The sequence below is a fragment of the Sardina pilchardus genome, chromosome 7, assembly GCF_963854185.1.
Source record: "Sardina pilchardus chromosome 7, fSarPil1.1, whole genome shotgun sequence".
Taxonomy (NCBI): domain Eukaryota; kingdom Metazoa; phylum Chordata; class Actinopteri; order Clupeiformes; family Clupeidae; genus Sardina; species Sardina pilchardus.
In genome coordinates, this window is record NC_085000.1 from 22,679,350 (window position 1) to 22,701,695 (window position 22,346).

The window sequence follows — 22,346 nt, forward strand, 5'->3', positions numbered from 1 at the left end:
GGGTGGGAAAGGTCAGACTTCAGTTTTCTCACCAAAACTTGCCGCTGCTCATCCCTCTGCAGCTAGATGAAGCGTGTGGGTGCGCAGATACAGGAGCAGGTCAACAGTGGGAGTTAATTGTGGGAGGCGAAGTTGGTGAACAAGTGCATTTTTTATTTAGAATGCACTTGCCATGAAATCAAATGAGGAAAAACCTTTGACCTACATATTTTCAGTCTTGATGGCCATGCAATACCAATATTTGCCAATAATAATTTGAGGCATATTTTACAGTAGGCTAATTGATTTATATCCTATATATTGATCATTATCATTGATCATTATTTTGATAGTGCTCTATAATGAGTTGAGTCTTTTCAAAATGAAGCAGATTTAGCCTAATCAATTATGGATAATCAAATTAATGTGCAACAGGGCTATTGTAAAAACAAGCAAAGCAACCAAGGCAATGAGTGAATTTATTTTTATTCATTCAAGTGAATGAATAAATGTTAAGGTAAATTTACAAACAGTTCAATATCAGTAACTGTAAAATGAATTCTTTATTAGTCTGCCTCATTTGATGGTGCAAGACTGGGCAGTTCTCTCAATACCAACAGTTGAGATAAACAGTACAGAAACTACAGAAATGATGGGTAGCCTACTTAGACCATTGTTTGTTTGTTTGATCACCTAATAAGACCATGAAAATGAGACATTTTTGTGCCTGGTAGTCTACCATTTCATTTAACATTACCTGAGACCACTTGGGTAAATTCACCTGATAATCCAGACACAACATTCTGTAAAAGCAATATTACTAACAGCCATAACATACCAAGAAATGAAACACAGGTGTTGTCTAGTATCACGAGATCAAGCATTTAAGCTACTCCATTCCAGGTGCAGATAAACTATACAGGCTGAATATGCTCACCTTGCTGCAGCAGAACCGCACTCTTACAGTGCACATGTCCATGGGCAATTGATAGACATCTGATTTAATAACTAAGTGAATTGCTTTTAGACTAGATTGGTTTGAACAACATGCTACAGTCCATCTGTTGGTACAATTCATTTTCTGGTCTAATAATGATATTTAAAACAGGTCTTTACAAAGAAAGGAGTGGTAGGCTTTTAAACATAAACATATATGTTTAGATAAATGCATTTATCTAAATTACCTCCATGCCTGATGTAAAGTAACAGGGTGGGACATAAGCAAGCACAAAAGAAAGAAAGAAAGAAAATATTATGAAAAATGACGTGGCCAAATACATTTTTAGATTTTTTTGTCTTCTGCAGTTGTCTTTTGTCTCTACAGGTAGTTAGGCTAGCCTATTGTTTGAGTGCTAACCAAAGTTTTAAAAATCTGAGTTTGTAATATTTACTCTTTGATGGGAAGAGATATGTATTACTATGAAATCACATGAAATGTAAGATGAACAGATGAACATTACATTTCCTGTACAGCCTAGTATTGTTCATTGGTCTATGTTTACAAGAATATCATAGATTTGTATCTCTTCAATGTGTTAATGTTATTGGTGTGCATTGCATAAACACAAATCAACTGTTTTACTCTTAACATGCTAAATATTGTATAGGTATTTCTAACTAGTTTGGGTACACGATTATTGAAGTGAACTGTACAATCTGTCTGTAATGTCATTGTTCAGACAAGTTTACACTAATTGCACAAAGGGATGACGATTGGCTGGTATTTGACGCCAAACGCCAACAGACGCATGTTGATTGGATAAGACTGTGCCGGGATTAGGCTACATTGCTGGTCTGCTCATCAATAATAATAAAGATTTGAGCGCGTTGGTCTCCGTGTCTTTTTCCCAAGCAAAAACAATAAAGATCTATGTCCCTTGTGTTGTGTTTTTTTTTACTATGAAGCTGGGTATTATAAAAGGCTATAAGTCCAATTATGAAATGTAGGCCTATAATAATTTAGTTGGCCTACAAAGAAGAAAGGCACATTATGACCTACATAACCAAGTAACTTTTATAAGCCTACCCAACTAGGCTATGTGTTTATGTTCCATGAGTAACCTAATATTTCAATATTAGGATATTATCTATCCTAATTTATATCTATATCTACATTATTAACTAGCATGGGATTTTCTGTCTTCAGTATGCCTTCACAATTGAATCAGAATCAGTAAACGTCAACGATTGTCTTTTTAAGAGCAAAAAAAAAGGAATTCGTCCTGAAGAAGAGGTGAACATAAATTATTTTTAATGTTTCGAAATATTGGGCTATTTCATTTTTCCTGTTTCAGCAAGTGCCATGTTGTTGCCTGTGCCAAAAAGGCGGAACCAGTTGTTGTCATTTGATTTCTGATTGACTGGTGCTCACTGAAGCTGAACTAATTGGAGGCACGAGCAGGCGCGAGCGAGGGCTAGTGCAGCAGATGGTCTCCTAACCAAGCTGGCACTGTGAAGGAACGGCTACTTGACAGTTCAGGAATTCTGCGAAAGGAACAGTTCTGAAATACGTTTTTCAATATTTTTAAGCATTACGTTTTTGTCTTAAAATGTTATTATTTGTGACCAATTTAGAATTAAAGTTGGGATAATTTGGCCAGAGGCAAAAATAGCCTATCAGTTAAAATAGCTCCAGTTCACAATGTTTCTTATTCAAACGAAATCAAATGTACTATTTCGTTTATTTGTTTATTTTGTATGAGTAAAAAAAAACAAAAAAAAACCCTTAATTTTAAGGCAGGAAGGGTGCAACCTAATTGGTTAGCTGGTGCCTTTGTGCTTCTACAGCTTTTGTTCATGTCACATGGGATATCGAGCGCCCATTTCAAACTTCCCGCCATAAACCTACACGTTTTATGAATCTGAAAGCCTTTAATGAAACCTACAGAGACAATTCAGTTTTGTTCTGCTCTAAGTGGGGCCAGGCACCAGATGGTGGACACAATGGGGTTTCGGTTAGGACAGACTTGAATATAATGGGAGTGAATTTGAATAACTGTCACACGCCTGACGCGTGCAGGGTAAAAGTGCTTTCCCAGGCTTCGTGCCTTGTGTTGGGAATGACAGTTAGTGTCTTTATACGGCGTGGGAATTTCCCACGCGACGGGTGTAAAGGTTTAATATAATGCCCTTAAGAAAGAGGCCATATTAAAACATAGCCTAAGTCATATTTGAAAGTTTTCAGTCAAGTTAGAATAACCATTAAGACTAGGCTACTGGTTACGAGTTTGATAGTAGAGTGTGCCTTATATTAAAACGTAGCCTATAGTCCTACAACAAAAAAACAAGCTTCCCAATTTAAATCCTGAAATCCTATGCCTACATTCATTTATGTTCTAGTGTCCTTTACTTTTTGTAGAGCCGCATGGAGCAGCGTAAAATTTGACCGGCATTTTTTCCTCAAACGGATTGAAATTTGAGAAATGATTGATGCGCTGTTCTACACATTATACTATGATCATGAACATGACACAGACGCTGCTCCTCTGGGACTCCAGCGCACGCGTCATGCGTCACCAAATGTGGCGCGTGCTAGAGTATCACTCGGACTGTGACAGATTGCCCGCAGTGCACGCGTCAAGCACGAGGCATTATATTCTCTGGGGAGTATTACCCGTTGGACATATGAAACGCATTGGAGCGGAAAAAAGACAAAGCAGACGATAAGAAGTGTTTAATTAGGTTGGGGTTTGCTGTTGACCTAACAAATGGGTGATGCTCGGGCAATGGCAACATATATTGCAATTGTATTCGAATAGGGTGAAAGAAATATGTGTTATTTCAGTTTAAATAGGCTACAAGTTTACATTCGTGAGCCTTCTAATGAACACTGAATAATACTAGCCTACACCACACACTGAACCTGACATTAGTCAAAAGTGACTTCTAGATGGAAGATTCAAGGGGAAAATAAACTAGATCAGTATTTCAACTAAATGTGTGCACAGCAGGCTATTCAGGGGTGCGTTTCTAGAAAGCGTCGTTTGCTAACTTGCGTCGCAATCTTGGGAGTTCGCTCCGTCGTTCTTGAATTTGGTGTTTCTAGAAAAGGTAGTTCAAACTCTCAATCGCAAACAAGGACGCAAAGTTTGGTCGTTTGAACTACTGCCCCTGGGCAGTCGCACCTGTGTCGTACCTTGGGAGTTCCAGTTGGTGATGTCGTCAGTGCAAGATCGCCTGACCAAAAATCACAAGCGCCCAACCAAAAATCACTAAGTTGTTGTTTTCTCGTGACTCAATGATTGCGCTATACTGTAGGCTAATATAAAGTAAAATACCGTTGGGCTCATTCTTGCTACGTGTGTTACCTTGCGTTCATTTGCGTGTTGGTTTGCGTTTTGGTAGGCTACTGTTATGATACTGACTAACCCTCGGGTCAATCACACCGTTCATTAGTGTAGTGGTTAAGGCAGGTGGCTTATCACCTCAACATCGTAGGTTCTTTTCCCGTAGGGCCTATGCATCACACATGCTTTTGTTTCTGACTAGTGAAACGTGGAAATAACCCTAATAAGTAATGTCGTGGAACTATTAAACTGATGTCGTGTTCCTGGCCACTCGATGTAAAGCAATTAAATATATTTAGGGTATAACCTATTGTTGTGTGTGTGGTATGCCTGCTCTTACTCAAAAGTGACATGGAGAGGTAAGATGCGAACTTGTGCCGCGCGCGCAATGTACTGACATGCAACAGCTGAACCACCAGACACCGATTCAGTATTGTGATAATTTGTAATTAGTCCAGGCCATATATATTTTGTACTGATATTTTTTAGATATTTCACACAAATAAGTACATATATTGGACAGCTTAAGCAAACTGTTTCATGTGCTTGCATAGGTTTACGTTTTTTTCTGATAGCAATGATAATGCCAGCATGAATCACTTTGGGTTTAAATTAGACTCGTCGACACATAGTGGGTGCCTCTCAACATCCCTCCTCGATCCTCGGTCCTCTATCCCATTGTTGCCGCCCTATCATTCAGTGAGGACGAGGATCGAGGAAGGAAAGGAGAATCTATAAAAGACAAGTGATAGGCATCCAGTGACGGAGCATTTCTAGTGGGTGGGGTATTATACGTTGACACCTTTTCCACCAATGAAATGTGCCGCTGGGTCCTCAACAACGTTGTTGGAACAACGGTGTTCGAACAACGGAGGTAGCGAATTGCGACACAGGTACGATGCTTTCTGGAAACAGGTGTAACACTGTCGTTGTTTGATAGCAAGTTGCGTCGCACCACGGTGGTTAAACAACGCTGTTGCTAACTTTTCTAGAAACGCACCCCAGATCGAAAAATGGTCATCGACAGCTGATATCCACCTTACACCCCACCCACAGCCTATTAAGGCACGTTTAGACTTGCTGTAGACAACGCGTTCGTGTACGCATCATGGCTGCCTCGCGTATTTTGCGGTCGTTTGGTGCGTCGGTCGTGCACGTCGTCGCAAGCGAACACGACGCGTCCGCGAGATGCAATACTGACAAGAAAGTAGGGGGCGATCATTGCCAAAACAAAGTGACTGCAAGATGCATTATCGACATCAAAGCTGGGGGCAATCATGAGAGTAAACAATGGCACATGGCCACATCCACATCTGATATTAGGCTACTAGTCTCCCCCTGGTGAAGACCTCCAGTAAGGTGCGTAATGCTGCAGCGAGTCTGTACACAGGACACAGCAGGTCGCACACGGACGCATACGCTTACGCTTGGTCTAACGGCAAGTATAATCCCAGCCTTACATGTATAAAGTCTAACGCAACAAGTGCTTCTGATGTGAAATACTGTGCTTCTCTGCCATCTCTTGGTCGCAGAAAGTACAGCATACTGCATGGCAACAGTAAGCCAAAGGCAAGGCATCCTGTGTCCGACCCTGATGTACTACTTGCGACATGCGCAGTGGTAGGTCTAATTTTGATAGGCACATGAGTCTAGCATAATTATAGGTTGTATGCTACATACATATGTGGGGGTTTCAGCGAGCAAACAGTAGGCCTGGCCTGATATTTGTCATATCATGGTGCGTGCAGCGTAATGGCACGTTATGGCCAGCAGGCAGTCTACTGCTTGTGGTGACGTCTTAAGTGACATGTTTGTCAATGGTAGCCTTCAATCCTTACTCAATCGTTCAATCACTCACCAATTGCATTAATAGAGGCTACTGAAATAAATCCCACAGTCAATAAACTGGTGCTCTAATTCTACAAAGAAATTGTAGCCTAGCCTACTAATTTATCAAATACACCTGCTGATAACACAATCTAACATGTTAATCTAACAATCTAACCATGGCACAGAATCGACTCTTTTAATGGGAACGCCTAAAATGTGCCTTTGCCATTTTACAATTCAAGACAATTAATCAAATTGATAATTAAAAGTGTTTAGTCACAGCCTAACATGCATGAAACTACAGTTGCACTTCAATGGCATATGAAGTTCTGGTACCGAGACAGTGGGTAAATGTCTAGATTAGAATGTCTAGAATCCTGACTCACACCAATGATGAGGATCAATGCACCTGCGGGAGAAATGTTATGTAGGCTGGCCCTGTACACTGCCTGCCACCTGTAGACTTTTGGTATATTTGAAACCCATTATTATAATGCCCGCCTTCAATACACGGTCCTGTGAATGAGTAAATGCGCACAAATCAAGAGCAATTCTATAGGATGGATCGAAAATGTGGGTTATATACGGCACTGTACCTTTAACATTTGAGTCGCTCGTTAAAGGGACAAATATCTCACTGCCGGACCGATTCTCCTCCCCTCTATGGATTATTCAACAAGTTGAGTTCGTGGCCATCCACGGCAGCCGCTTCCACTAGGCACGAATTCATCTTCAGAGATAGCCTAGGCAATCTTGTGTTTTCTACCGGCAAGCGCACTTGGCAAAGTCGTTTTTGAGGAGCAGAGAGAAGTGCGGTGACAGAAACGTAAAAACAGGATCGTCACCAGGTGAAGTAGCGTTCCTCGAGCGTCGACGGGGAAGAATACAGGAGCACTCTGGTGAATTTACTTATCTTCTGCTGAATTAGCCTACGCAGCGGAGAATCTGGGCAGGTCGAGAGGCGCAAAAACGGAACGCACATTATTTTGATATTCTGGATTGAGTGTTCCAATTGGAATGCACACCAATCCATAACAATTTACTGTAGTTTACCTCCATATAATGTGGGTTTACCATGGTTGTATTAGTTGGAGATCATCTTAGTGCTAACGTCCTCGGAGGTAAAGAGGTCCTCCAACTATTTGCTTTCAAACCCATTAATTTGTTATACATTTATTCGTCATGAGGGTTACCTTTAAATAATTTGTGTAATGAAGACTGTGACCTGTCGCACTCCGGCGAGCCATTTAATTTGCCCTGTGATATGATAATATGTTTGGAGGTAGGGGCATGAACAAGAGATAATCTCGCAGCAGTCATTACTGATAGATGAACACAAGTTCGAAACGGCCTAACCTTTTCATGGTGAACTCATAAACTGTTCAAAGGAGACGCGGAGCAGCTCTAAACATGGTGGTTGAGCGGACACTTCTTGCCGCCCGGCAGGGAGATGTACAAACTCTAAAAGTGCAACTGGCTGAAAAAGTTCTCAACAGTGATGTGAAAGACTTGCTCGGAGCGTCCCCGGTCCACCATGCAGCCCGGGCGGGGAAGCTGACATGCCTACGTTACCTGGTGGAAGAAGCGGCTCTGCCTGGGAACAGTTTAGCAAATAATGGCGCTAGTCCCGCACACGACGCTGCTGCCACGGGCAACCTAGCCTGTTTGCAATGGCTACTTACCCAAGGAGGCTGTCGCGCCACGGTAAGTGTTGTCAACAAATGAACTTTGCATGCCCACTTTTGAGTATAGCCTATTTTGTGTGATAGTACCTGCTAAATTGCTGAGCAAATATATAATAAATGTGTGAAGATGGTATGGTGTCACTTGACCTAACATAGTGAAGTCAATTATCATACGTAGGGTTATCCAGGGAAATTCCTCGCAGTAAATGTATCCTCTGCACTTGTCTTAGCCTATGTCGGTAAACTGCTTTCATGGCTTAATCGTTCTGTTGCAGTCACTCCTAAGTCCATCTGCTTAGGGAGGAGAACCCTGGTCACGGTACTGTAATCTCTGGATGGGTGTTCATCTGGAATATTCTTTTTATAGTTCAGAGCAGCCTTGTGCATCATATGAAGTGTGAGTAAGCATCTGAGCAACATGACTGTGACAGTTTACCTCATTGTTCCTCTGTCTCATAAGGACTGATGCTGTTGCCATCAAACAATCATCTGTCCATACATCTCATTTGTATTATGCTATAAACCACAACCAAAGGAACAACCATAATGTGAATGGGCTTCCCAACAGCATTGTGTAACATTTGCGGACACTGGTTTCCCAGACTCTCTGCAGACTAGTGCAAACAATTAACAAAGAATGGAGTCAGTATACTGTAGAACTGCGTATGAAGTAGCCTACTGTAGATGCAGTCATACAAGGCATGAAACCTGTGGTTAGTCATTGGATAGGACAGTAACTGTCGGTGTCCACCCTGGACAGTGACAGACAGGACTGAGGAAGTGGTTGGTCATCGTCAATGGATTATAATGTAGACAGGACGAGACACACTGACTTCTTTCTTGAACATTTTTATTCCGCCATACGAGTAATATCCCTGCAAACAGCACGGCCAATTACCTAATTGGAAATCTTTCTTTCCCTCTATAGCTTCCCAGAATTGTCAAGATATCAGCAATGTGTGCACCGCCCATTATCTTTACAGGTGTAGATAAGAGCCTTTCTTATCTGGCAAGGCATATGACCGCATACTGCCTAGTCTTGACACAATCTTGTGTAGTTACATTACAATACCACATCACCAGCACCAGCACCAGCACTTCAATTAGGAAAGGGGCGTTAGAGAGAACGCTCTGAAAAAGCTTGCTGAAGTCTCCATTCAGACAAAGCTGGTCCTAAAACGCTGGCCTGGGTCAGGCAGGGTTAAACCATCTGATCTGTTTTGCGCCCAGATACTGGGTGTACTGTGGTATACTGGTACAACGCTCAGTTCTCAGAGAGCCTGTAAGTAGATTAATGTGAAGCCGTGTTGTTGTGGCTTTGTGTATGTTGTCTAGAGCCTACTTCAAACAGCAGTGGCAGGGGGAAAAGATTTCTGTGATGTGTGGCGTGAAATCATTTATTTATTTCTTTGCCTGAGCCTCGTTTGAGATGGAGGGCAAGGCTATTAGCCCTAATATGGCCACTTTGTTTCGTCTTCCATAGCAAACTCTTGGTCAGTCAGATCGGGGGGTTGGGTACTCCCAAGACTGCCATACCTTTGGATTATGTCTATGTGTAAACGGCACGTCGTCGTGCCATGCATGGGAACCTTGAGTTTCCCATGAATTCCCATGTTTAGTGTTATGAAGGCTACTCCGAGGCGTAATCCATTAATCCACATGAAATATGACCCACTCACTGCGCAGGCTGATTCCCAAAACAAACATATAGCGAAATGTATGCATTGTGTCCCGCACACAATATGCAGTCCAGTTGGGTTGGAACCCGCTGTGCACATGGGGGGAGGGGGGATCGAGCAGTGCTCAGGTGTGGCTACCTGGTGCAGCAGCGAGTGGTGTTCTCTCGGCGTGTGAGTGTGAGCCCCAGTGCTACTCTAAAGGCTTTGCATGATTCGAGCTCCCAGATATAGCGCCGAGGAAAGACGATTAAAGCATATGAAGAATGATGCAGCAATATGGGGCACTCAGCTGACCGGGTGGAAAACGCAGTGTCATGCACTGCGCTGTGTTTGCCAAAAGGTCAACATTTAAGAATAGTAGAAGCAGAATGGCATCATTGCGTTGGCCTCGATTTATAAACCAACCAACATTGTTGGGGTTCAGACCAGTCATGTTCAGCCATCTTTAATGATAATTCTTTATCCTTTAGAACAAGAGGAGTGTCACTGAGTGAAACTCAAATAATTGAGTTGTTGATTGTAATTTGTGTCAATTTAAAATATATATCCTGCAAATATGTAGGTCTCCCTCTCACATAATAGGAAAAATGGAGGTTTAGATTTAGTTAGAGGTAAGATATTATACTTTGCCATATACTGCATAGCCTACTGTGCAAAAGTCTTGGACATATGACTGGTTCATTTTGACCTTCACTCCTGAATGCTCCTTACACATTGAGATATTTAAAGCATTCAGCTTCCCCTTCCTCATGAATGAATAGGCCAATTAATTGTGATTCGGATCATAGGATCTGTTTGCTTTGTTCCCAAGATGCTGGGAGCAAATATTCGAGAAGCTGGAGAAAGTGATCTCTTAGTCATTCAGTGGTCTGGGGAAGGAGAAAGGCTGAGAGATGCATGAGTGATTTTTGTGATCATTCTAGCCTCCCCATGAATGATTAAGACAGTGCTACATTCTCTCACATTACATTATAGTAATTACTACATAGATAGATAGATAGATAGATAAATACTTTATTGATCCCCAAGGGGAAATTCATGGTCCCAGCAGCTTAAGACACCACACACAACATACACCACAACAACCCAGTGTAAACGGGATGATAAAAAGTCAACATGACTAAAAATAACAAAATAACAATGCTAAATACATTATGGCAGGTATGTTGCCACACATTCCAGGTGAATGGATTCTCAATAAGTCCAAATAAATAATGATCATCAGTAGATTATGTAATTTCAAAACTATACTCAGAAGTCGGAGAGGATTTTTTTGCTTGGCTGATGATGTCTTTTAGAAATTTAAATGAAACTCTATGTTATTGAAATGAATAAATTCCCAAATAAGAAGATGTTTCTCAGTATGCTGTATTAGTTTTAGTGCATTATTCATGCAACTGCCTTCTCTGCTAGTGTGTGGTGAGCAACCAGGGCCATGTGAGACCTCGATGAGAAATGTGAACTCAGTGATGCTTGTCAGTTGTCAGTCAGCCAGTCAGTTCAGCTATGTCGCCTCCGTGACTTTATGCTCTGTAATAAAATGGAAAAAGCAGAGCCTGCCATGTAATGAGACCTCTCTCTTTCCTTTGCCTGTGTCCATTATTGCCAATTATCTTCACCATCCGAGTGGAGAGGCTGAATGGACAGTGCACACTGCAGCTTACAGGCTTTGTGTCCAACTCTGCGTTTGATTTCTTAGGACTATCGAGATGGCATTCTGAGTAGGCTTCTGTGGTGGAATCATAAATAATGCAACAGAGATAAGGATTTGTTGTTGGTGCTGTAACTAGTGTATGGATGAGCAGTCAGTAGTGGGTTGGAATAGCATGACTTGTATTTCCTGTGCTGAAGCTGTCGAGTATAGTATCAAAGGCTCTCTTCCAAACTTGGGACCAGGAAGATGCACAGTATTTGGAGGACTGCATAGATTGATGCAGTTTGGAGATATGCTCACCTGACATTGTTCTGCTGATGTGGTCATGAAATTGCATTGTAGCAAAACTGTGTCATTATGCAAATGTTCTATACCCCAATAGCTTCACAAGCCCTTCCAGCAAGAAATATCACAGTACTTATATTTGTATTGTATGTTGATTTATTTATTAAAGTGATTTGCATGCTAGGCATAATAAAGTAAATCGCAGACTAAAGATAAAACAGAATCATTATTCCAAAGCATCATTCAGTTTGTGATAAGGAATAAAGGAATAAGGAATTTAACATAGCGGACTCTGTTTTGATCATCAGAAATGCGGAGCCAATCCCGACGCGAAGCTTGTTTTTGTCTTACACGCAGTCAGTGGTGGATTTTTCACCATTCGCTTAAATTTTATCAAGCTTTGTTCCCAGGGGTGTGGGGAGTGACAGATGTCACTCTCATTGGTTGACAGGATGTTAAGCCCAAAATACACCCATGACTGATTAAGAAACAGAAGAGCAAACTTTTTGAATAATGCGCCTGACGTTTCATAAAAAAATCCACCCCGAATGTGAACTAGACACCCCCTTAAATGTGTTTAAGCTTTTTGCCACTGACTGACCAATGGCCATGCATTTAGATTATCAGAATAGGGCCCAGAGTTTATGAGTCTAGGGAAAGGCTGGTGACATCGACCTCAACAGCCAATGAAATCTCACAGATATGATGAAAATGTGTCAGGTGTGTACAGTAGGTGATGGCTTTACCCCTAGCTCCACTCCTCTGGTCACCACCAACATACCAGGTGGATTCCCCGACCTGCGTTGCGCGACCAATCTCACCTGTGCTTGTCTTCTCCTCAGGACAAGGACTGCTCAGGCGCCACGGTTCTCCACCTCGCCTCGCGCTTCAGCCACCACGAGATCACGGACTGGCTGCTGAAGAGCGGCGAGGGTGACCCCGGCCTGTGCACAGAGTCCGGCGCGTTTCCCGTGCACTACGCCGCTGCCAAGGGTGACCTCCCCTCCCTTCGACTGCTGCTGGGCCACAGCCCAAAGTAAGGATGCCTCCCTCTCCTCCTCACTGACGTTTTGCCATTGTCAGTTAATTATGCTCTGTGCCTTGTGTGATGCTTGCGCATCAGCAGTGTCTTTTGATAATGGTTGAAGTTTGTCAGATCTTACTCTTTATGTTGGCAGCTGTTGTTTTGTGAGTGGGTGAAAGTGGTTAACTTGTGTTTACAGGTGGTTAGCAAGTGGTTGAAAGGGTGTCGGTTGTAGTTTAATTGCATTGACCTTTCCAATCCAAAAAGTGTGCATGGATCCTACGGTATTGTGTCACAGGACCGGCCTGGTAGCAGCAGGTGGGAGAACTTTCAGCAGAGAGCTGACCGCAGCCAGGCAGCTTATCTTCATCTCTTTAACCTTCTCATCAGACGGATCCATTTCCGATGCCGCTACCGTCCCCTTTTTCCTGGATGCTTTGGCCTGTCTTTTAAGCTCTTAAGTCAATCACTGTTTTTCAAGTGGAGTGAGAGAAAAGTTCTCATGCATACAGTATATCCTCATGTTAATGCAAGAGAAATGTAATGATGCATTTTCCCCCTGAAGATTTATTCTTGTTTTATGTGCATTTTCAAGGAGAAGAAGTGGTTCAGAAGTTAGTTCTGTGTACACACACTGTACACAGAACTAAAATGCATTCATTCACTCATAAATTCAAAGTTTAATGTCAAAATCATGCTTCTTTACCCCAAAATGAACAGAAGCTTGATATAGTTATAGAGAGTTTGTCTCTGGTGATTAGAGAGTGCTGTAATCTGAGGTGTGAGTATTGCCATGAGCATTTAAAGAGTGGTGCATTTGACTGTTTCCTCTAAGATGCTCGTACCCCTCTTGGGGACGTGCCAAGTAGGGATTACCTTGGAGAGTGAGTTGTGCCAGGGCACTTGACACTTGTGTATTTGGCAACATGGGGAGCAGCTCCTGTGCCTTAAGCTGCAACCACCCCTGCACTGTAACCCCTTTATATGGTCACTAGATCTCTGGGGGAGAAACACAACACTGCCCTGCGCCATGGGTGGTAGAGCCAGTGTTAGCGACGCACGCCGCACCTCTGAAAGTGGTCCCGTGCAAGTGACACCGCAGTCACTGAGGGCAACGCTTCAGTACATAGACAGCTACTTCCATTTGTAATGCAACACAGTTAGCATATTTGACCCACAAGGGCTCATATGCTTATTGATCCATCGTTAATGTGACTTAACAATAACTAGGCCACGCTCTATAGTTGTGTCCAGAAATCTAAATCTTTGTTTCAAACTAGAAAGCTAAGTAGGGGTCTTGCCAAGTGCTAAATGCATTTTTGCCCAGTTTCTTGGATAGACCCAGCCTGACGTCGTCATTCTCAATTCTAGTCAGAATTTGAGTCTGATACTGCTCCTTGTGATTGTGGGACGTTTGAGTCTGATACTGCTCCTTGTGATTATGGGACGTTTGAGTCTGATACTGCTCCTTGTGATTATGGGACGTTTCAACTGATACAGGTGGGGAAAATGCGAGCAATCAGAGCAACTAAAAAAAGTTCACCATAAGCTGTAGGAAGAACTCCTGAACCATCTTCTCCACAAATACCTCAACATTGTTTTCTGGTCGGTTTGTAAAGTTATTGCGATAGCGCAATCTAAGACCACGAAAAACGCAGCAGAGTACACTGCTCAGAAAAATATATCTCTCCTCCTTTGTTTTTAGAAATAATTTGGTGATAGATGAGGCATTGTTGTAGCCTGGATGCCAGACCGAAGTTTAGCCCCGCCTCCATTCTTTTTCTGCAGGGATTGAGTATGACGTCGTCAGGCTAGCATTGTTGCTCATCTGTCCATCATCCTACAACGCCCAGCTTGATTGGTCCTAACAGCTCCGGTTCGAGCATAGTTGTTCCACAATGGAACGTCCAAATCAAACTTCTCGATCTCAAATGTTGTGGGTGGGGCTAAGTTCAGGTGGCATGGAGGCTCTAGAACACAAAAATGCTATTCAATTTAATAGCTTTGGTGGCAAGGGGGGAAGGACACCTGTGTTTATCTTGACTTCACATGACCGTCCACTGTCAATGAAACTTACAAAAAGCCTTATAACATTAAAACGACATAGGCCCACTGTTTCCTCAAGTTAGACTCTCCATTATCCACTCTCTTCACATACACAATATGAAATTGCTCTGTTTGGCTGACATGTTTACTCTTCTGATTCCTTACATTCTTCACATAAAAGCAGTGGGTAGCAACTATGAATTGCACAGTGTGGGCTGCCTGTCTGGTAAATGGCATGGTAGCTGTGCAAACAGTGTCAAAGGCAAATATATTTTATCTACAAAGCTATGTATTCAATAGCTAATCATTTTGTCAATTTGTCTTTTCAATTAGCTAAGTGTTTTCATTCCTTAACTAGGGTTATTCATATAAAGACACATATAATTATTTGTGGAATTATATCGTGGAATTACATTATATTGTAACTCTGATATGAAAGCCCAGCCAATCAGCAGAACACCAGAGACACCTGTTGCAAAGCGTTAGCTGATAAGAAACAAAGTGACACACACACACACAGCACTGTTATTACTGTCACATAAACATGGTGGTCAGCTCATACACAGCTGTAATCTCTCTAGCAATAGCGTTATCAGTGTCAAAGGCTTCCACTTGTGCTGCTGTCGGGGGCAGTAAACTGGTCTCAAAGGACGATGTTTGCGTTAGATCGGTATGGGAGTCTCATAGTCTCAGGAAGATGCCTGTGTATTGTCTCCATCTGGATGTGGATGACCTTTCATCATTGTACTGAACCGGCAGGCTTACTTCACTGCGACGGGTTGGATCACCATGTTCCACATTTAAACCATCCACAGGTCACCGTTAGCATCAGCAGTCGACGGCCATAAAGCCATAAAGAGGTCAGAGATGGGGTTTGATGGGAAAATTAAACAATTTAATGGGACAGCCTTTGCACTTCAATTTGCGCTGAAGATCCGCTCCAGATGCCATAAGAGCGTTAATGTTTAACCGCTTATGTCAGCAACTTCTGTAGTAAGACGGCGTTAAAATGATTTGCTCGGCTGGATCAAAGCCAGCGCCAGGGAAGAAGGCTGCTTCCGCCGGCTGGCCGTTTTGTTGCTGTTGCTCATAAAACCTCATGCCTTAGGCTTAGGCTATGGACCAACTGGTGTGTGTGTGTGTGTGTGTGTGTGTGTGTGTGTGTGTGTGTGTGTGTGTGTGTGTGTGTGTGTGTGTGTGTGTGTGTGTGTGTGTGTGTGTGTGTGTGTGTGTGTGTGTGTGTGTGTGTGTGTGTGTGTGTGTGTGTGTGTGTGTTTGAGAGTATTTGTATGTATCCTCTGAAACTTTAATCAGGAAGAGAGTGCTGGCCATGCCTGATAGCACAGCCCCATTCAGCCACCAGCTTTGTGTACCCGGGTTACCGTAGCTACCCCAAACATCTAACCAATGACAATCCAATAGGAGAAAGGAACTCATCTGAATAGTGGCGGCTGCTTTCTTGTAGTCTGGTGTTGGGTTTGTCTAGATGCGGTTCTCTTTGCAGCAAAGAGATAAGATGGTTCCAGTGAGGCTGCCATCCCCTAAGCAGAGTTATGGTGTCAGGTGTTGGCTGATAGATGTGTCTGAGTGTGTGTGGTTATTAACTGCTTCACATTCAAATGGATCTCTGTGACAAATGTAATGTGGATCTGTCAGTAGACATTCAATGGTCTGTGATTTAATTAGTGTTGTAAAAAATGTTAAATACCTATCACCCTTTTTAGAATGTGTTATCTTACCGTACCGTCAGTAACAGCCAAAAGCCTAATCCAAAACAAATATTAAAATGCTTTTATACTAGCATTTTAATTTCTTGTCTGAAATCAGGTGATTTCTTCGTGTAAAAGGATTGCTATAATTGTACAAAAAGCCTTTATACTTACCAACGAAGCACGTTTTTACGCATTGTGCCTGTTAAAGTGATTTGCCAAGTTGTACTTTTGAGGCCAAGTTCTTTCAACAGGCAGCTATGCTAGGCTTTTATAATATTCCACATCCTTGCCAGACCCCCAGCTGAGCTTTTCAGCACAGTATCAGTGTCCTAACAGGAAGGCTTGGATTGGATGTGACAGATGAAGATTGATTTACACACATTAGGGAGACAATTTATGAGGCTTAATTGCATGAGGGTATTGTTCTCTCTCTCTCACACACACACACACACACACACACACACGCTGGAACGCACGCACGCATGAACGTGCAAGTGGTCACACACACACACACACACACACACACACACACACACACACACACACACACGTACACACATACACAGCTTAGACATGTTGACCCATGTAGACACAGCATGGAGTCTTGCAGATAATAGCTGTACACAAAGACAAAGAATGAATCAAGCATTCATTGAGTAGCTGTCAAAGCCCCAGCGATTTATACAATAGGAGAGAGGGAGAGAGGGAGAGAGAGAGAAAGAAAGAGGAAGGAAGAACAGGAGAGAAAAAAAATGTTATGCAATCAATTAGTGCAGATTAAGAGCTTTCTCTCCTCGGCCTGATAACCATGTTTAGGGGAGAGGGGAGGTAGGCTGCTAAAGGCTAGAATTCCAGGCATGTTCGCCATTCAGCCATCTGTGTGCAGTTCCGTTCCGAAAGCTTTATTGGCATGACCATTCATAAAGAAATACAGTATGTCTAGAAAACTTCTAAAAAATAAAATAACATAGAATCATAAAACAGTATTTGTTACTATAAACACACACACACACACACACACACACACACACACACACACACACATTCGCACACGCACACTGATATCTCTCTCTCTCTCCTTCTGTGCCGAGAAGCAGCAGGGAGGCTCAGGTAGGAGGCCAGGACAGGTGTGTTCCTGGGAGCTTGTGCCAGGTAAAGCAGGGCACAGGTGTCTCAGCAGGCAGCCGGACCTTCCTCTCTCTCTCTCTCTCTCTCTCTCTCTCTCTCTCTCTCTCTCTCACCCTCTTTGTCTCTACCTCTCTCTGGGTTCAGCGTGCCAAAGGAACTCACGTTTGACCTTTCCTGTAGCTCTATTAGCGATATGGGTCAATGAAAACGGAGGCTGGAGTTATTTCCACTACATGCCACAGTGGGACAGCTAGTTATTAACAGAAGATTAAGCAATACAGAGCATGACACAGGTTTATAACATAGGTGCTGTTACAGTTTTTCTTGATTGCTTAGACTTGCTTTAAGAAATTGGGATCCACTTGATCTTCATTAACACCTTCATTGATTGATTGATTGAAATCACACAGTGATATGTTGTTTGGAGGCAAAATTTACTGTTGCTGTATGTTTTAAATGTTTTGAGAGAGTATGAGTTTTTTGCAAGCAAAATGTGTCTTTTTGGCCAGAATACTTTTTTTTAGACCTACGTGTTTGAAAATGTGACAGACGTCACATTTGACACAAGCATTAAAGCGATCGAGCAAAACTGTAATAGTGGTGTCCACAACTTAATTGAATAGGGCTGAGTTTTGGCAAGAATCTGGCGATACAGTATGCATCAAGATACATGTGTTACGATTTTGCTATATATTTCAAAACTGTGCGAAAGCGGATATATTGCGTAAAACCGACACGAAAACCGACATGAAGACACCATCATACACATAACATTTGAGTAAAAAACTTTTCTTTATACAAACGATTCAGTACACTGTACAGTACAGTTCAGCCTCTATCTATAACAAAATAAAGTGCTTGCATGTAAAAACAAAAATCAATATTGTGTTTTTGAAAATCGATACAGTATTGCTGAATAGAATATTGCAACATTGGATATTATCAGTATTTTCTTACACACCTATAGTTGAAACAATTTGTTCAGTGAGGTGAGACTGACATAGATGGAGAACTACTATATATAGCTAAGTTTGAAATAGGCTTTTCCTTCTAGTATCCTCTAGTTTCCCCTCATACTGTAAGATAAGGGAACCATATAGCATATAGCGCCTAGCTGCTTTGGTGTTTGTGTCTCAGCAGAAGGCTCCCTCAGGGCTCAGGTGTAGGGGAGGGGTTGGGGGAGGGGAGCGACATATGGCCGGGCTCTGGGACCACAACAACACACCATCGCAGCAGTGGCAGCAAGTCAGGAGAGATAAGTAAAGTCTCTCTCTCTCTCTGTCACACACTCTTTCCTTTCTCCCTCCCTCTCTCTCCCTCTATCTATTGCCGTGGGTTTGTCATGGACTGGGCGGCTGAGCTTGCCCGGCTGAGTAGTCACAGCACTTAGGGAGACCTGAGCCAAGGCTTTCCAAGCATCCTCAAGCCAAGTTTCTTTCTAAGGACCTGGTGTGTGTGTGTGTGTGTGTGTGTGGTGTGTGTGTGCATGTGTGTGTGTGTGTGTGTGTGTGTTGTAGTAGGGTCGGGGGGTTTGGAAAGGCTCCCTCACCGTTCTGTCCTCACCTCTATGTGACTCGGCCGTCGCCGTGGAGGGCGATGTTTTGTCCAGGCCCTGAATAATTTACACAGGAAGGGCCTTAGAGAGCTCAATGAGCCTCTGTCAGACCGCGGAGCTATTTGCTAGACCACATCTATTACATTACTAATAATTAAGCTAACAGCTACCCGAGTTAGTGAGAACACGGCTGAGGAGGAGCACATGATGCGGGATCATGAATTTATTTGCACTACTGATTCAAGTAGGTCGTGTTTGGAGAGGGAACATAATTTGCATATACTTTTTTGTAGAAGCTAGAAGTTAGAAGTTAGAAGTTTCTGTTAATAAAGTAGAATGAATGATTAGATGGTGTGTGTGTGTGTGTGTGTGTGTGTGTGTGTGTGTGTGTGTGTGTATGTGTGAACTCATATCTCTATTCTTGTGTGTATGTGTGTGTGTGTGCGCGCGCACACGTGTGCATATGTGTGTGTATTCATACCTGTATGTGTGTGTGTGTGTGTGTGTGTGTGTGTGTGTGTGTGTGTGTGTGTGTGTGTGTGTGTGTGTGTGTGTGTGTGTGTGTGTGTGTACGTTGGCTCCCTGTGCTCCTGTGTCGCAGGTGAGTGACCAGCCTGTTGGGTTTCACTCATGAATGATTCATGTGTCAGCTCACATCCTGATGGCGCTGCCTCTGATTAAGGGCCCTTCCTGTCTAAAATATTCATCCTTCTGCTTTCATCTAAACTTATGCCATATCTATAGAACAATATGATCACTTATCATCAATATATCCAGTAACTATCATAGATCCGCATCACTGTATACTGTGTATTTAGCATCAGTTGGGTTTTATGTTTCAGTGAGGAATGGTCTTGTACTGTAGTAGCCCACTTAGCGAGGCTCTCAACATAATTAATGATGTTTACATTGCACTTTAACTCTTTGAACTCCTTTTAACCCCAAGAGGGAAGGAAAACCAGGAAGGAGCTGGCAGGAGGGGATGTAAAAGGAGGTGGTTACAGTGGGGTAGTTTATGTTAAAGCAGACTAGGTGACAGTTGATGACTCATCACACACACACACACACACACACACACACACACACACACACACACACACTCACACATAAACACTTACACATGCCTCCCTATGCCTTAGTCGTCGTATCCACTTGTTAGTGCTGAGTGTGAGTGGAACCACTGGAGCGCTAATCCTCTTAAGCGACTCCCTGCTAACTTGTCAGTCATTGTCCAAATAAAGCTGCGCCTTATGGGATTTGGAGTGAGGAAGGCGGTGTGGGGGGAAGGTTGCTGCTCACTCCCTGACCTCCCGGGGTGACGCTGGGCTAGGATCTGGGGCAGAGGTATTAGCCTCCCTGGCCTGGACGCTGCCCTGCGCCACGGAGACCTGCCCCTGGCACACTCTCATGCCGGCTCTCAGGTGGACACACACCCACAAGGCCTATCATCTGTCCAGATTTCAGTCAGTCGCAGCACCTCAAAGTATTTATGCTGTTTGTGAAAGCTAACTGATTGCTAACCGGTGTAACTGATTGCTAACCGGTGTAGCTCCTTCCTTCTGTTTCTGTTTGTTGCTGCACCTGAATCAGAAGAAGAACTTCTTCTAGAATGCTAGAATGCTAGCTGTAGGTGGAGAATGAGTTCTATGGATAATCCAATCAGATCGAGATGGATACTTTGTAGTCTTTTGAGTGCTATTCATTATTGGCTAGATGGCTGGGAACAAATGTGATTTTCCAATATCATATGGTTTAAAAGGGACAGAAAGCTGAGCAGCAAGAGAGTACAGTGTCCTGAAAGCCTACAACTGTCTAGTCATCACAGCTGATGAGCTGTGAATTCCATCGCACTAATACGGAGATCTTTTTGTAACCAGATATGAGTTGTAACCAATGTAGCCATAACAGCCAGTTGTCAAGGAAAATGAGTTTTGTGCTTCTGAACCTTTCATATCATTCAGCAAGGAGCCCGGTCACTTCTTGCAATGGAACTTCATTCAAAAGTGAAAGCAGGCAGTTGATCATCTGTGTTCTAAATAATGTTCGATTGAAGTTCAGCATGGGTTGCAAACTATTGGTTACTCAGCAGAAGCTACAATGCAATGGTGACAAATAAATGTAAAGAGACATCATGTGGAGTTTAGTTTTTTGTTTTGGTATGTGGCCATATAATCAGGATAATGTATAGAACGGCGGGTATTATCGGGAAAATAAGTCCCTCTGTTGCTGCGTCCGGTTTGCCCTGTCGGGACGTATTTTACTGATAATGACCGGCATTCTGTACATCATCCCTTAGGCTACTTATTATCATTTACACTTGAGTCTTGGGCAATCACATCAAATCGGACAATGTTTGCACACATGAAATGACAAGCGTTTAAGCATCTAAGACGCATTGGGAACGCACTGCGGTCCGATCCAAGTTGAAACTATTTTGGTTACTTTACCAAATGCTTGGAGGATTATGTCACAATCTGATTGCCCAAGAGACCTCTCAGTGTCAGATGACTGTGACCTCAATTTAGCGTTTTTGGACAACTGCCTTGCTTATGAAATTAAGTTGCATTTTCAACACAGGCCTGTTAAGACTTGCCGGCCCAGACGGTGGACTTTAGTTCTCTATATAGAGGGGGCTTACTTCTGCGTAAGCGGAGTGAAAGCTGTCAAGACCTTTGCTCTGTGTTTTAAGCCTCGAGGTGCACACAGGCATCGTGAGGTTCTTTGGGTCGACTTGATCAGATTTCCAGAAATAGAAAGCCTTTCCCCGTTCAGACCTCGTCCCACCGCAATTTCCACTGACCGGAGGTCACGGCGGGAAGCCCCAGACACCCCGCAGACGCCTCGGTTTGAAACATAAACAGGGGATTAGCTGCCTTTTGTCGTCTCCTCACAGAACACTCTCTCTGTCTCTGTCTCTCTCTCTCTCTCTCTCTTTCTCTCTCTCTCCCTCTCTTCTTGTTTACCTTGCAGCGTTGTCAATTTCCAAACCAAGAACGGTGCCACACCCCTTTACCTGGCGTGCCAGGAGGGTCATCTGGAGGTGGTCCAGTACCTGGTGAAGGACTGTGGGGCGGACCCCAGCATCCGAGCCAATGACGGGATGACTCCTCTACATGCCGCCGCCCAGATGGGACACAACACTGTCATTGTTTGGCTGGTAAGGGAGCAGAGGGAGGAGTCAGCTTTCACCCCGGGATACCGTCGTCCAGCACTAGAGAAATGTCTCGCTGAAGTGATCCTTTCCATTGTAATCTTCCGTAAGCGATATCTCTACAGAATAATTAGTTTGGTGCTTTGAGGGCCTGATGGCTATTTTGGAAAAAGATTAGCCAGGGCAAAATGGACTCTGTTAACAGCAACCAAAATGGCAACACAGTCTGGATAGGGAAGCCAGGAGAAAGAAAGGATTTGGCTGCTGCCACGGTCTGAGAGTGGTTTCTAAGAAAGGCTAGTATCACTTACATCAGCTTTAAACCACCAGCT

General features: G+C 43.1%; 1 protein-coding gene across 1 annotated transcript in view; it reads left to right on the forward strand.

Annotated features, from left to right (window-relative positions):
- Nucleotides 1–7,505: 7,505 nt before the first annotated feature.
- The window catches only part of espn (espin), a 52,617-nt gene continuing 37,776 nt past the window's right edge, over nt 7,506–22,346 (forward strand). The window contains exons 1-3 of the mRNA XM_062541329.1: nt 7,506–7,799; nt 12,241–12,434; nt 21,834–22,020. Coding sequence (XP_062397313.1) covers nt 7,506–7,799; nt 12,241–12,434; nt 21,834–22,020 — 675 coding nt within the window. The remainder of the gene's footprint in view (nt 7,800–12,240; nt 12,435–21,833; nt 22,021–22,346) is intronic.